Source organism: Pituophis catenifer, unplaced genomic scaffold (assembly GCF_029215685.1).
Source record: "Pituophis catenifer annectens isolate HBS135680 unplaced genomic scaffold, rPitCat1.0.hap2 SCAF_2, whole genome shotgun sequence".
Taxonomy (NCBI): domain Eukaryota; kingdom Metazoa; phylum Chordata; class Lepidosauria; order Squamata; family Colubridae; genus Pituophis; species Pituophis catenifer.
Window position 1 is genome coordinate 97990770 of NW_027256882.1, and position 16043 is coordinate 98006812.

Here is a 16043-nt window from a genome sequence, read left to right on the forward strand (position 1 = left end):
AGCTTCAGGCAGAGATGGGTTTCAGCAGGTTCTGACCAGTTCTGGAGAACCAGTAGCGGAAATTTTGAGTAGTTCGGACAACCAGTAGTAAAAATTCTGACTGGCTCCACCCCCATCTATTTTCTGCCTCCCAAGTCCCAGCTGATCAGGAGGAAATGGGGATTTTTGTAGAATGGAGATTTTATAGTATCCTTCCCCTGCCATGCCCACCATGCCACGCCCACCAAGCCACACCCACAGAACCGGTAGTAAAAAAATTTGAAACCCACCACTGGCTTCAGGTCACTTTCCTTAAATGCTGGATATAGCGTGACCTAAATAGTACTCCTTGTGGATAGTGGCACCTACCCTTCCCCAAAACCTGCATGTTCTTACCCTCTTGGTCTTCCAAAAAAAAGCTCCTTGAGGACTAGGTTTTAGTGAGTATTAAGTTTTGATGATAGTGTTGCTTCGCCTGCTCCAACACAGTAAATTGGGGTTCTGTGTTCAATTGCGGGCAGGGATGAAATCCAGCAGGTTCTGACAGGTTCTGGAGAACAAGTAGCGGAAATTTTGAGTAGTTTGGAGAACTGGCAAATACCACCTCTGGCTGGTCCCAGAGTGGGGTGGGAATGGAGATTTTGCAATATCCTTCCCCCAGGAGTGGGGAGGGAATGGGGATTTTGCAGTATCCTTCCCCTGCCACGCCCACAGAACCGGTAGTAAAAAAATTTGAATTTTACCACTGATTGCGGGTGATCTGAAGTCTCAATGAAAACCTCTTGGCCACTCTCTGAGCCCCATTCCTGATCAATATTTGGTTTCGTGCTTCCTCTACAGACTGAAATTCACCCTCCTCCTCTGAACTTGCATTCGAAGAAGGGTCTGGGGGTGGTTCCATGACAAACGATAACACTTATTTCTATTTGTGAAGTTGAATTGAGAAATAACATAAGATACACAGTAGGTTTTATAACTGAGATTTTAAACATGGGCGCCCCCACCTCTTGATAGTTTTTTTTTGTTTTTCTACACGAGCATTTACCTTTGAATAACCAAAGTTAATCAAAAGGAAATGCTTTACTTTGTACAAATGCAGCTTGACATTCTGTAACTGCTCATCAGAACTTGCTAAAGGATGGCTTGGCAGACTAATCTGAGGTTTTGATTCTTTTGGAAGGAAATATAATTATGATAGTAATTATGCATACATATACACTTTCATCCACATCTAGGGCATCTTGCAAATTTTTATATGGCAAAAAATAATAAAAGAAGGTGACACATTCCTCTTAGTTCCAATCACAAACTAACTAACCATTCCTTCTAAGAGCAAATTCAATTGTCAAGGAATGGGACCAGAAAAAGCAGTGAAAGATGTTGGCATGCTAAAGGGAAAATTATTTTTCATAAATCCATAAATATTTCAATTGCTTTAAATGTCCATTTTTCATGATGACAGATTATCTATCATTATTTCAGGCCGGCATGGAAACTTAAGACTATGGAGATCTCCATTCACCCCACATGATTCATTGCAAGGATTTCCCTTTGCAGGTCTGGGAACAATAAACATTTCAAAGACAAGAGCTTTTCTCCAACTCTATAAAATTTTTAAAAATATACTCCGTGTGATGATAGTATAGGGGATTTAATGCTTGATTACACATTTTCAAGGCAATTGCTTCTACTGAGTAGAGCAAATTCAAGAATCTGGATCTGCTCAGTCATCTGCATCTCCTTTGTTGGGGGAGAACATCTCTCAAGGCTTTTGGCCCAGTCATTCCCCAGAGATTAGAGAAGAGAAAAGCTCTTAGAAGAACTAATTGTCTCCTCTTTAACACTGCAACATCTCTTAAAGCATTTGCCTCTTGCTTCAAAATATCATATATTGATGTCAATGAAGGTACTTAAAAACTATGATTGGTAGATAGTGGAGGCTTTGAATCAAGACGACCCCCCAATTTTCTTCTAAAATTAGGCTTTAAAATCACTTCCATAGATGTTGGTGACAGAGTATTTTCAGGAGAATATCTGTGTTGTTGTCTAGACGAGAACATCAAGGGCTACATATCTGCCTACCTGGTGATGTTATGTGGCTACAAACACATTAATCCAGAGCCAATCTGGTCTTTGAAACAAAAAGAGTTTCCTACATATCCTAAAAAAGAATGCACCCTGAAAACAATACTGTGATAAATAGTTCTTACGTACTTAAATTAATTTTAAATTTAAAAACTTCCAGTTATGAACAAAAACTAGACTGCATCCTTTCAATGTTCTTTTGCCCGGCTTTTTAATTTCAATTTTAATGGGATATTCTGTCCAGTATAGCAGCAAGAAAGAGGTGTCTTAAAGCTTACTTCTTCTGAAATGAGTGTGAAAATTACTGTATTTGTGCATTGGACTATGTGGCTTATTTAAAACTGGTGGAAAATGTTGTATAGTTCAGGCACTATGAAGTGCTATGGCTCTTAAATAAAAATAAAATAAAATAAAATAAAATAAAAAACATTTTATTTTACAAACCAATATTGAATTCAGATATGGTCAGGGGAGGTTCATGTAAGTGGAGAGGTTTATTTGTAAATTAACAAGTCTGTTTTAATTTTCATATAAAAATGCAAACTTGAGATTCCCACGAAAAAAGAATCCAGAAATGCAGGTATGAACAGAATTTAATAGCCATGATGAATTATTATTTGTATTTTTATCTTGCCTTTTTTTATATATTTAGTCAACTCAAGCCAGCGAACATTCCTAACACTCCATATTTGTCTTAAAAAGCATCAGACAAAGTGCCCATAAAATGAAGCAACTGTCTACAATCTAGTTATGGCGAAACAGTTACATTCCTTGGAAACATATGTCATTGTGCTGCCCCTTTTTTAGTGAAAGGAATTATGACAAGTTTCAAAAAATGCTTAGAAAGTGGAATTATTGGGTTGTCACCCAGTATGTCCCAAGTTGTGAGGAGAAGGATATGCTGTGAAAGCAGAATGTTTGACTACTGGCTCAGAAATGGTTCCTGAATTATACTGATATTTCCACAGTGTTTTACATGAACATCATTTCTGAGAATTTACGCAGCCACAAACTGCCTATTTTTAGTGGGCTGTGCAGGGTCAATATCTACTATGAAATGTCACACTGTAAAGCTTCACAGGGAAGAGAAATGTGGCCTTCATTAAGGGAAAATTAAATCAATACAATATGATTTTCGTTTAGCTGCCTCACACTAGCAATAAAGTGTATCACAATTGCAACAACTCTCTGAAAGAAAGATTTAAGCAAGCTACTGAAGATTAATCATCGCTTATAATGTTGGAGCCTTCCACTTGCCACTAGGACTCTGGAAATATTTATGTTCTTCAAAGAACACTGAAAACAGGTATACAGTACTTCAAGTGTCGTCCATTCATACAATATGAATACGGTACATACCAACACTACAGTAGAATATATGTAAGAAACAGCCATGATTTGCTCAATGAGCCATACGATGTGCAAAAAGTTATATATTTACTGCTTCCCCCACTCCTCCCAGCATTTATTCTGCCTTTCTCAAGGACTAAAAATGTAAGAGCCAAAAAAGACATTAATACCTTGGGCTGAAGCAGTATTTGCTACCATGAGAGCCCTCACCTCCTCAGTCAGAATCAAAAAGTACATACCTAAAGAATAATCTTCTTTACCAACAGTTTATAGAAATGGTCATTAATCACAAGGGGTAAGTTGTGATGCCTACAAATCCTAAAAAAGTTATTGTTGCTGTCTGCTTGGTTTAAAACTGCATTGTGTGAGTTTGATCAAGGACTCATCTAAGGCAAGGAATTACAGGTAGTCCTCGATTTACAACAGTTCATTTAGTGACAGTTCAAAGTTACAATGGCACTGAAAAAAGTGACTTATGACCATTTTTCAGAGTTACAACCTTTGCAGCATCCCCATAATCATATGATCAAAATTCAGATGCTTGGCAACTGACTCATATTTATGACGGTTCAAGTGTCCCAGAGTCATGAGATCAATTTTGGGGATTTTCTGATGAGCAAAGTCAATGGGGAAGCCAGATCCACTTAACAACCGGTCCCAAAGGTGGTTTTTCAGGAGGTAACTGGACTTTCTGGTTTTTCTTTGAAGACGTTTCACTTATCATCCAAGAAGCTTCTTCAGCTCTGATTCTTAGATTCCTAGAGCTGAAGAAGATTCTTGAATGAGAAGTGAAACATCTTCAAAGAAAATCCAGAAAGTCCAGTTGCCTCTTGAAAAACCATCTTTGGGACAACCATGACCTGGAAGACTGAGAATCTCCATAGACACTTACTAACTTATCAACTGCAGTGATTCACTTATTATTGAATCATATTGATTATTGACTCTTACTAGGAAATATTGATTATTTCCTAGTATGATTCGATTGATTATTGTACCATATGATTGTCACTGGGTGTTGTGCCTTGTGATTCTTGACAAGTGTATCTTGTCTTTTTATGTACACTGAGAGCATATGCACCAAAGATAAATTCCTTGTGTGTCCAATCACACTGTCCAATAAAGAATTCTGTTCCGTTCCGTTCCGTTCCATTCCGAGGCAAGAAAGGTGGTACAATGGGGCAAAGCTCTCTTAACAAATGTCTCACTTAACAACATAAATTTTGGTCTCAATTGTAGTCATAAGTCGAGGAGTACCTGCACTTCAGCCGGGAGAATTAGCTGCGGTGAGGGGGGAGGGCAGAGAGAGAGGGAGGGAGGGAGAGAGAGAAAGAGAGAGAGAGAGAGAGGGAAGGGCAATGTATACTTCCATACATTCTTGGACTGCATCCTCCATCCGGCCGCAGTCATCACCAACATTACAGGGGTCACCAAAAGCAATAACCTGTCTACATCGGTAGGCTTACCCTACCTCGCTTTCTTACAGAAGCTCCCGCGCAGCATCTCCCAACTCTTCCTCCTCCTCCTCCTCCTCCTGGACCCTTCGGGGGTCTCTCCCTCCCCCGCCTCTCTCCCCTTCGGGGTGGTGGGGGGAGGGGGCGTGACTTCAATCCCACTTCCTCATCGAAGGGGGAGGTGAAGAGTCGGGTTGGTGCAGTGCGCCTGCGCACCGGGCGCGACACCCCAACCGAACAGTCGGCGGCTGGCGGTTCGGCCGTAAGAAAGTGTGTTGGCGAGCGCGGAGGAGCGCTGTCGGTTTGAGAGGGAAAGGAGAGGCCGACGGTTGCTTTGGTTGGTGGGTGGGTGGGGCCGCGCGCGCTAATAACCTGCCTGTAGCTTCGGGGCGCCCGGGACGAACAAAGGGCAGGGTCCGGAGCAGTGGGGCTGAGGGCTTCATGGAGCTCCCGCTCCTTCCTCCGTTGCGGACTCTCGCCTGCCGTTGGGAAAGGTCTGTGGAGGCTACGTGCGTGGAAGGGCTCCGCCTCGGGACCCAGTCAGAAGCCTGAGGTTGACCGGCGGCTGCGAAGCCTCAGGGGCGATCGAGAAAGCGACGTTCAACGGCCTCTCGCTCGGGGATTGCAGCAACCTGGAGGAGGAGGTGGCGGCCTCAACGACGACCGTCGTTCTTCGAGCAGAACGGCGTCGCTAAAGCCTAGTGGCCCCCGTCCTTCCCTCCGTGTTCTTCTCCTGCTTCTCTCTCCCGCCGCCCGTTTTCCCCTTCCCAGAAAAAAACAAAGCTCTGTCCGAGGAGCTGTTGCCATCGGCTGCGCTTCTTTGCCCCGGGCTTGACGGGACTGCGATTCTGGGGAAGCCCCAAGAGAGGCACCCAGGCAGGCCGGAGGTGGTGGTGGTGGGGAGCTCTTTTGGGCCACCCAAAGGGAAAGACTGCTTGGCCTTGGCTCCAAACGGCGGGATACGAATATTTCTCCTCTCTGCCCGTGAATAAACTGGCTGCATAGCCTCAGGCGTATCGCTTAGATTAGAACAGGTCCGGGTTTATTGGATGTGATTTGTTTCCTCTTTTTTTTTTTTTTTTCTCTAACCGTGGCAATTTTTTTTTTCTTCACTCTCCCACCATTTTAAGTCTTTTCGAACAGTATTGAAGTGGGGTGACTGGATGGAGAGATATACGAGATTACTTTTTGGCTTCTTTTGATTGTGGAGCAGATTGATATGACTAGGTGCCTGTAATAAACACGAGCATCTCGTCCAGAAGGATTTTTAACAATAAAATAGCGATTTTTTTAAGAGCTGAAAATGATTCTGAAGTGGATTTTGCCTTACTGGAGCTACTTGTCCTCTGTGCCCATTTTGGTCCTGTTTAACTGTTACCCTCTCCGAGCTAGTGCAGATAATTCCAATCTAATATATTATACAGCTCTCATAAATGTCACTGTGTTGAATCCTGATCGTTCAACATCTGCTTCAATAACACTTGAACGTGCACGCTATGGACAAACTTCCCCCAAAATAGGTGTCAAAGGCCTACTTCTGGCACCTTTGCCAATCAATGGAGGTAAGTCTTTTTTGTAGCTTTTCCTTCTATGTGCTATGTTACTATGTGCTGCAGTTCGGAGCAGTTCATTTTGATTAAAAGTATGTGCAGAAGTCTCTCTTCATTCCAGAATCCAAGAGTTCAGGATGCATTTTTACATATCCTTATTTAAGTAATCTACTATAATGAAGCTGAAGTATTTTGAAGCTGACTAAGGTAAATTTGGATAATATCTATGTGTACATTATGTATAAAATTAATAGAAATGTACATATAAAGCCACATTTATAGTTTATATGTTGTGGTGTTTAATGCTGTAAGCCACCAGAGTCACCTGTGTGTGAATTCAGCGACCATATAAATGTTTAATAAATACATGGAATAGTGTATCATAAGAATAGATCTAGACAGGACAGGACAGGAGTTGGAAGGGACCTTGGAGGTCTTCTAGTCCAACCCCCTATACCATAGTTGTGTTGGAATCATAAAAGCATGAATCATGAAAATCATGATTCTTGAGAGCCAGTTTGGTGTAATGGTTAAGGTGCTGGCCTAGAAATCAGGAGACTGTGAGTTCTAGTCACATTTTAGGCATGAAAGCTGGTTGGGTGACTTTCAACCAGTCACTCACTCAGTCCAATCTACCTCACAGTGTTACTGTGGAGAAAATAGGAGGAGGAAGGAGTATTAGGTATGTTTGCTGCCTAGAGTTACTTATAAAGTAATAAAGGGCGGGATAAAAGTCAATAAATAAACAATGAAGGCTTACAATGGTGCATTTTATTGGTAATGTTATCAACCAGAGGAATAAATAATAGCTTCCTATTAAATTGCTTCTTAGAAAAATCTTGATTTGTTTTCATAGAAAGTATGGAATGAATTTTAGTGAGTATTCAAGGTCATTGAAGAGCATTTTTAGGTAAGCTTCTTTTAAAAAAATAAAACCATAGAATCAAATTGGCTGTTGAAAAAAGTTGCTGCTGAATGTCATGATTTTGAAGAGCATAGCATTAAAATGTATGTAGGGATGAGTGGTGTGCATAGAATCTTTCATAAGTTGATCTAAATAAAATATCAATTGTATTTAGAATTTCAAACTTGTATTGTCATTTTTGAAGGTAAGAAATTGGGCCAACTTGTTTGAAAAGAAGAGTAGGATATAAATCAAATACGTAAAATTAATGTTTTCAATAACACAAACTTTGTATAATATTCAACACATCCATATATTTCTTGACTGCCTCTAGAAATAGTAATGATTAAATTACTTTCAATTATCCTGGAATTTTATTTAGCTTGCTTGTAAAAATGCTTAAGAATCCTCATACACAAGAAAAAAATATAAGTTGACATATTTATTTAGAAGTTGTTTATTCTTTTTTCTAATATGAGTTGAAGGAAAATGTGAGAAACCAAAGTAAAAATGTATTGTAGAATCTATGTTTTGAAAGTGAAAGTATTTGCGTGTATTGGTAATTTTTTTCCTTGAAGGATGAGAAAGTGCCATAAAGTTCTACTGTGTGTTGTTTCAGAGCTAATTTGAAAAATAAGTTTATATTTACATTTATTTATTTGTATCCTGTCTTTATTTTTTTTATTTTTTTTATTTGATTTATATGCCGCCCTTCTCCGGAGACTCAGGGCGGCTTACAATGCGTTAAGCAATAGCCTTCATCCTTTTGTATATTTATACAAAGTCAGCTTATTGCCCCCACAAACTGGGTCCTCAATTTACCTACCTTAGAAAGGATGGAAGGCTGAGTCAACCTTGAGCCTGGCGAGATTCGATCTTACTTTAATTGCAGACAGCTGGTGTTAAATTGCAGAGCTCTGTCTGTTGAGCTATCCAGGCTCCTTATTATTTTTACAAATAACTTAATATGATGAACATATCCGATATACCTTTGTCCTCCTATTTTCCTCACAACAGTATCCTGTGAGATGAGTTGGCTGAAAGAGAATGTCTCACCCAAGGTCACCCAGCTGGTTTTCATGGCTATGGCAAGACTAGAACTCATGGACTTTCGTTTTCTAGCCTGGTGCCACAACCACTAGACAAAACTGGCTTACCTTTCTAGCCTGGTGATTTTATTTACACACAAACATAAATATACACACATTTGATATAGGTAGCAAAATCTTAATTGCCTTGAACTTCAGTTTCATTTCCTATTCTTTTGAGTCTTTGGGTTTTTTTTTTCAATATTAGGTATATTATTTTTTGTATTTTAAATTGGCTGGAAATATGCATTTGGGGCACTTTTGGATTCAGTATTCAAAGTGTCTTAAAATACCATATCATGTAAATCAATTATTGCTTCATAAAACAGCTGTTAATTGCAAAGAATTAAAAGTAAAGTTTTCATGTTGTCAAAACTGAAATAGCTAGAGAATGTTTTGAAATGCTAATGTATGGTGCAAAGAAATGCTGTTGCGTATTCTTAAATTTTATTTGCCATGATCTTCAGAAGATTTCTATGATATGGTAAATCTAGACCATTTGGAATATGATAATTATCAAGAGACATCAAATGGGGGGGGCAGGAAGGGGAACAGAGAATTTTCAGTTAATCGAGTTGTGACAAAATCAGTAGTCTTTCTCCAATCCAGTGTAACAGGAAAGAGAACTGGAATTATGCTTCAGTGCAGTCTCTTCTGAAGTAGGTCATGATGGCAAAGTCTTTACACTCTCTTGTAACACTCACTGCACATAAGCAAACATCCCCTTGTACAAAGCAGCCAGCTTCTCTCTTGTACTGAGGTCTGAGACCCTAGAAAGAGTGCAGAAAAGAGGAACAAAGATGATAAAGGATCTGGAGGCTAAATTGTGTGATTAAAGATTGAGAGAATGTCTAGCCAATCAAAGAAAGGTTGGGGGAAGGGGATGATAACTCTCTTCCAGTACTAGAGGGGCTGCCTCAGAGAAGTGAGGATTGACCTATTCTTCAAAGCACCAGAGAGCAGGATAAGAAGTAAATGGGTGGGCATTTGTTAAAAGAGACCTTGAAGTAAGGAGAAATTTTCTGATGAGAACAAAAAGCTTGTCTCCTGGAGTTGTGAGTGATCCATCACTGAAGGTTTTAAAAAAATAGAATGGACAACCATTTGACCGGGATGGTATAAGGTCTGTTGCCTTGAGCAGGAGATTGGATTAAAAGACTTCTGAGTCCCATCCAGCCCTATGGTTCTATATTCTGTGTGCTAAATCTGCTCTAGAGAACCTTTCAAGTCTCCAGAAAAGAGTTGTGTGAGGAGGGAATGGGAAGTCTGTGGAGTGGTGGGGGGACAAATTGACTGTTTTGTTGCTGGTATATTTGCTACTGTAGAATGGATAGCATCCTTAGTTGTTTATACCATAAAGTGGCATGGGATTTTGGCAGGATAATGTGCTAATGGGGCCTGTGAATAAGTGAGAATTTTAGGGCAGTAAACTGTAATTTGAAACTATGGCTTGTTGGCTTCATGAGATGAAATAATGTTTTGTTTGTGGGTTCCTCAATTATTTCTGCTTTGTTTTTGTTCCTTATCTAGGCCTCTGACAATTCCATAAAGGCTTAAAGTGAATGGGTTTAAAAATGGCAAATGCAATTTAATATAAGCACATGCCAAATGATGCACATTGGCAGCAGAAACCCTAGAGGTTCCATATACGTTAATGGGAATTGTGCTGATAATGACAGGACTGATCATAGAGTCACAATGGGAAATTCAGTGAAAATGTCAACTCAGTATATAGTTGGTATTTTAAAAAGATAAATGTCATGCTTTGAATTAATGGGTAGGGAAGTGAACATAAAGCTACCAATATAGTCCTTATATAAATCTCTGATGAGTCATATTAAGTTATACATGGTATGAAAAAATATGACAAATATTACTTTTTTGTCCCTCTCAGTCTTAGAATTTAAGTCATCTATTTAAATGTAGGGACAGACAAATCTTAAATTCTTTACAAAGGTAAATGTTTGATTGCATTGTCAATTAATTGAGGATTTAAAAGGGAACAGGATTACTTCATAGAGGTTTAGAGTGATGGTGGCCAGGAGTCTTGGAGGTTTACTTTTTCTGAATCACAATAACATACCTTAACTACCAACTGCTAAAGAGCGAAATGAAAAAGGCTTCCACCTTTCTTTTTATATGAACTTACTAAATAAAATTTAGTTGGTCAATGATATCTAGAATGCTAGATAAATCATTGAAATGATCCAGCAGATTTCTCATCTTAAAGCAGAAGCAACCATAAAGTGGTGAAGAATCAATCATAAAATTAGAAATACAACATATACACGTGACTCATTATTAGTAATAACTCTGTTTAGTAAACTAATAGTTAAAGCAAACCATAGCTCAGCGTGATGTATGATTTAATAATGAATCTTCTTATGGCTGCTATTTTTCCATGGGAGAAAATGTAATAGGTGTATGCTATTCTGCCCCAAACAGACCACTATTCTGACCAACCCCAGGGGGAAATACATATATTTTAGTACTTTAAAAATTAGTAATAACGTAATTCCATTGATAATTGTACAATATTTAGGAAATGTCTCAGCTTGGAGGGATTGGGGACAGTAAGTACTTTCCTATCATAGTCTGTTGCTCATGATTGTTTTAGTTTATGTAATGTTCATATATATGTAGCAGACCATGTTACGATACGATTTTTTTAAAATCAAGCAAGCAAGCAAAGAGTATGGTAGTATTTTTTTTAAAAAAATCTCTATCAGTAGTTGTATCCCAAAGGTTGTTTTTTTAAAGAATTTAAAATAATTCTTTTGTTTATAACTTTTCTAATTTTGAATTCATATATTAAAATCTTTATTTTTGCAATTTATTAACAGTCTTAATGTCATTTTCATTTATTGATAGCTGATGGGCTGTCTAAGGCAGTTGCGGGAGGTTCAATATAAACCACACATGAGTGTCTCTCTATTTGTAGGGAACATTTTCAGCGCCAGAGCAAACCTCCCAGGGTCTCCCCTACACTTCTTAACCAGGATGTCATCCACTTAATGATTGCAACCAGAATTGCCAGGATTACGGTCATTGAAGAAAGAAGTCATATGACATCTGTCTCACTTGATGATTGTTTTACTCAGATTCCAGTCCCAATTGTAATCTTGTGAGCTACCTATAGGTTGGAAAAGTCTACCTATAGATTGGAAAAGTGCTCAGTCCAACAGTTTTGTACTCCTTCTAGTTCCTTAGTCCTTCCTGGTATTTGAGCAGGCTTCACCCATCAAACTGCAAGGGGGAATCTTTATGATATTGAAGAACTCTCTAGTGACATGTATGTTTGCTATAGTGTTCCATTTACTTAGCCTTTATTTGCCACTACTCATCCTGCATTTCTCATAGTTCTGCCTTTACCGTGAATAGCACTTCAAATTTACCTGTCTTACAGACTAATAATGGATCAATTTGTCAGTCTGTATAGGCCTTGTTCTTGGTCTGGAGGGCTATTGAAATGGTGATTTTCATCAAGCCAGTCTTGGTGCTCTCTGTTTTCAGTCTAAGAACAGTTTTTGCAGTCTGTGTGATGACATCCTTAAACTACATCCACTTTTCAGAACAGGTTCCTTCAAAAGGTAAATTGCTGGAGGGTCTTTCATTAAGTATATCTTGAAAACATTGGACTTATCCTTGCTGTCTGCCAGTGTTGAATGGTGTTCTTACAATCCTTGGTTGCATATGGCATAAAGGTTATGTGCAGGTTGAGGACTCACTGGACCAGCCTCTGATCTGTCCAGCACTCAGTGCTTAGCATGACTGAAGTGAGGTGTCTTTAATGTCATGTTGATGTATTATGATGTAAGTGCCAGTGGGTGGAACTCAGATACATCCAGCTAAGTGTGTATTTGTTTGCAAATCTGAATATTGTGTTAATGATGCACAGGTTGTGCTCAGCATACGTGCTTAGAAACAGCAGACTATTACTGTTTAGTTTCCCCACCCCATGCCGCCCAAGGACTCTATCCCAGTTGTGGCTGTTTGTTTGTACCCTGGTATTAAAGTCACTGAGAATGATGACAGTTGCAGAATTGTCATAGCCATTGAGTTTGAATAATCTGGTCCGGATTCATGGTTCATAGAAACATTCCTTATTCTTGTTTGCTCTCATGAGAGTTGGTTTATAGATAGTGACAATGTTGATGAGGTGGATTTGCTGAGAGGAAAGCAGAAAGTTCATAATACATTCAAGTGAATGGAATAGAGATCCTCTTCAGCAAAGCAGTTTTGATTGCAAACTCTACTCCAGGAGTCCTGTTGTCTGACTATGCTTTCCCTTTCTAAAGGGACATATAGTCCCTTGCTGTTTCCTATTACAATACATTGTCTGCATGTCTGGCATAACACTCTTAATAATCAGCTCTAAATCCATTATTAAAAGGTTCTTAATAAAGTATCACATTTCTCTTGCTTTTTCCCAACTTTCATAGCCATACATATCACTGGAAAGTTCATTTTAAAAAAAATTCTGATATTTGTTTTCATGAAATGTCTTTGTCACTGCAAGAGATAGTAGGTACAGCTTCAAGGAAAGATATATCACAGGTAGCCCAAATTGCGTCCAGTCGTTTGGTGACCATTCCAACTTACGATAGCACTGAAAAAAAGTGACTTATGACCGGTCCTTCACTTACGACACTCCAGCATTTACCGCTCAGGTGGACTGTGGGAATAGAGCTCAGATCTTCAGAATCTGTGCTCTGTTTCTGCACAGTGCCAAAATTGTTCAGCTCCACTCAGCAGGCAGGTCTTTCAATTAGTCCTCAGAGATAAGAGGGAATCCTCTTGATAGGCAGCACCAACCTTTCCTCCCGGCTTCCCCACTGACTTTCTGAGGAAGCTAGCAGAGATTGTACAATTATGGGGCACTTTGTAACTGGTTGTGAGAACTGGTTGCCAAGCACCCATATTGCAATCATGTAACTGCAGGGGGGGGGTGATGCAACATTTTATGACAGCTGGAAGGACTTTATGGGCAATAAAGCACAGTCCATCATAACTTTGGATGATTGTTAAAACGGCTATCATAAATCAAGGATTACATGTAGAAAGATAGTAGAAGAGTGATCTTTCCAAAAGTTAAGGGTCTTAAGAGGAATAGCTGTGCAGAAAGACTTAGGAAGTAAATAGGCCAAGTGACAGAATCAGCATCTGATGGGAAAACAAAAAAAAAAAAAGTATATATTGAGCTTTTCTGTAAAATGATATAAATGACATCAGATTACATCTTTTTAAATAGGTGATTTGTAGAAGTTTGAAATTACTCTTAAATTGCTTTTCATTATATCATGGAGACTTTCCAACTTGGATATCCAGAATCTCTAGCTTGGGAAAAATATATGTTATAAATGGATTCTGAATAACTGATCGTAGATGACAGATGGTAATGGAAAACTATTGATAATTAAATTTGCTGACATAGTTGTCTATGTCCCTTAAAATGCTGATTGATAAATCAGGCACTTTAGGTGTATAGTAGTATTCCTTATTTCCAGTAACTATTGAAATATGCTTTGGATACCCTAGTGATTGCTTAAATAATTGTTATGGGACTGTACAAGTTTATTTATTTATTTATTTATTGGTTTGATTTATATGCCGCCCTTCTCCGGAGACTCAGGGTGGCTTACAATGCGTTAAGCAATAGCCTTCATACTTTTGTATATACCTGCTTAGTAGGGCTTTCGCCCCCCCCCCCCCCCCCCGCCCCAAAAGCAGTGTTTTTTTAATACAAAGTCAGCTTATTGCTCCCACAATCCGGATCCTCATTTTACCTACCTTGAAAGGATGGAAGGCTGAGTCAACCTTGAGCCTGGTGAGATTCGAACTTGCAGTAATTGCAGGCAGCTGGTGCTACTTAACAGCACTTTAGTCTGCTGCGCCACCAAGGCACTTAACAACTGTTGCAACATACCCATGGTCACATGATCAAAATTTAGGTGCTTAGCAACTGGCCTGTATTTGTGACAGCTGCACTGTCCCATAGTCCTGTAATCACCATTTGTATCTTTCCCAGCTGGCTTTTTACAAGCAAAGTCAATGGGGGAAACCAGATTCACTTAACAACCACATGAATCACTTATCAATTGTGGCAAAACAGATTATAAAATGGGGCAAAACTTGCTTAACAACTGCCTTGTTTAGCAACAAAAATGATGGGCTCAATTGTGGTCGTAAGTCAAAGAATACCTGTAATTTGATGTTGGGGTAATTTTTAAGTATTTAAGAGTTAAGTAACATACCTCAATTTATGCTTTGTTTTTCTTAATGTTTGTTGCATGTCTAATAAAAAGATGAGTAGAAGAAGATGACATGGTAATTATCCCAACTTTTATTCTAGCATGAAACCTGACCTGGTAGTCCCAAGATTCATAAAATGTATATTAGGCTAAAGTTCTGCTGGTAGAAGATAAGAGATATTAGGCACAGATCATTTGCCTCTCCATGATGATATCTATTCCCAAACTCTGGAGCTCCCTCTGTTTGTGTCATTGCAGTGAAAGTCATTAATAGATTTCATGCAATCAAAAGTAGCAAACTTCAAATCGGGGGATAAAAAATCCAACCTAACAATAAAACAGAACTGGACCATTGCAATGCCCACTCTCCTCCAAGCCCTCACATAATGGAATATTATGATTTCTTTTGTCACTATTAACTTTTTCTTTCTGATTTCCTTTTATTCAGTGAATAGATGAATGCTAACTCCAGTATTGAGGATTTCAAATGTAAGATGGTAGAGGAAAAGGATTATTGCAGGCTATAAAACCTAAAGATAGTTTATCAGTTAAGGCCACAAATAACAGAAGTTCAAATAGTATAAATGAATAAAATCATGCAGTTTATATCCCAAGAGTATACCACGGTATAATATCAGATGCTGCGGGTGTGATGTTGCATTAGTTTTTTGGCATTCAATCTGTCCTTCATCTTGTCTTTTTGAATTTAATAAACTAGTTTACAACCTTGAAATCATTATGATAAGTGCATTTTTCCTTCTTTTTCGCTTTTCCATTTCCTTTATTACTAACTTCAGAATACAAAATATATTTTCAAGAAAATATTAGCTTGTGTTTCTTTAAATTGTAGACCAACAAACTCTGTTGCTGATTTAATATAATAATAAGAAGTGGCCGAAACATTGCACTATAAATATGATATTAAAATGGTGTCACAATAAAGAACACAAACAAGAACCCTTATAATAATACATTCAATGAAACCCATTAATTAGGAAAATCTTAAACTTGGAAAATTGGTCTTAACATGAAAAACAACAGTGTTGCATTCAATAAGAGCTAATGCAATCTTTCATTAGTATTCAAATCAAACTCAAGATCAGAGATTTAATGATATGGAATGTTTTACATAAAGGTTCAGCTGAAGTTGGAAGGTTGTAGAAGATTGCAATAATTCTGCCATTTTTATGAACTAGTTAAAATACTATGATGTATGTACTGTATATCTGCTTTCAGGTTAAATTTGCTTTCCTGTGGATTACACAGAGATATCTATGCAGAAAGTTGACTTTCATGTCATTGCCTTCTGGTATTTTTTTCCCCAATTTTTCAATTTAGCCATGATTTTCTCATGAACTTTCATCCAATCCAATACTATTGTA

At 38.5% G+C, this 16043-nt stretch overlaps 1 protein-coding gene across 1 annotated transcript in view; it reads left to right on the forward strand.

Annotated features, from left to right (window-relative positions):
• Positions 1 to 5233: 5233 nt before the first annotated feature.
• The window catches only part of RNF130 (ring finger protein 130), a 37421-nt gene continuing 26611 nt past the window's right edge, over positions 5234 to 16043 (forward strand). The window contains exon 1 of the mRNA XM_070937232.1: positions 5234 to 6430. Coding sequence (XP_070793333.1) covers positions 6172 to 6430 — 259 coding nt within the window. The 5' untranslated portion in view covers positions 5234 to 6171. The remainder of the gene's footprint in view (positions 6431 to 16043) is intronic.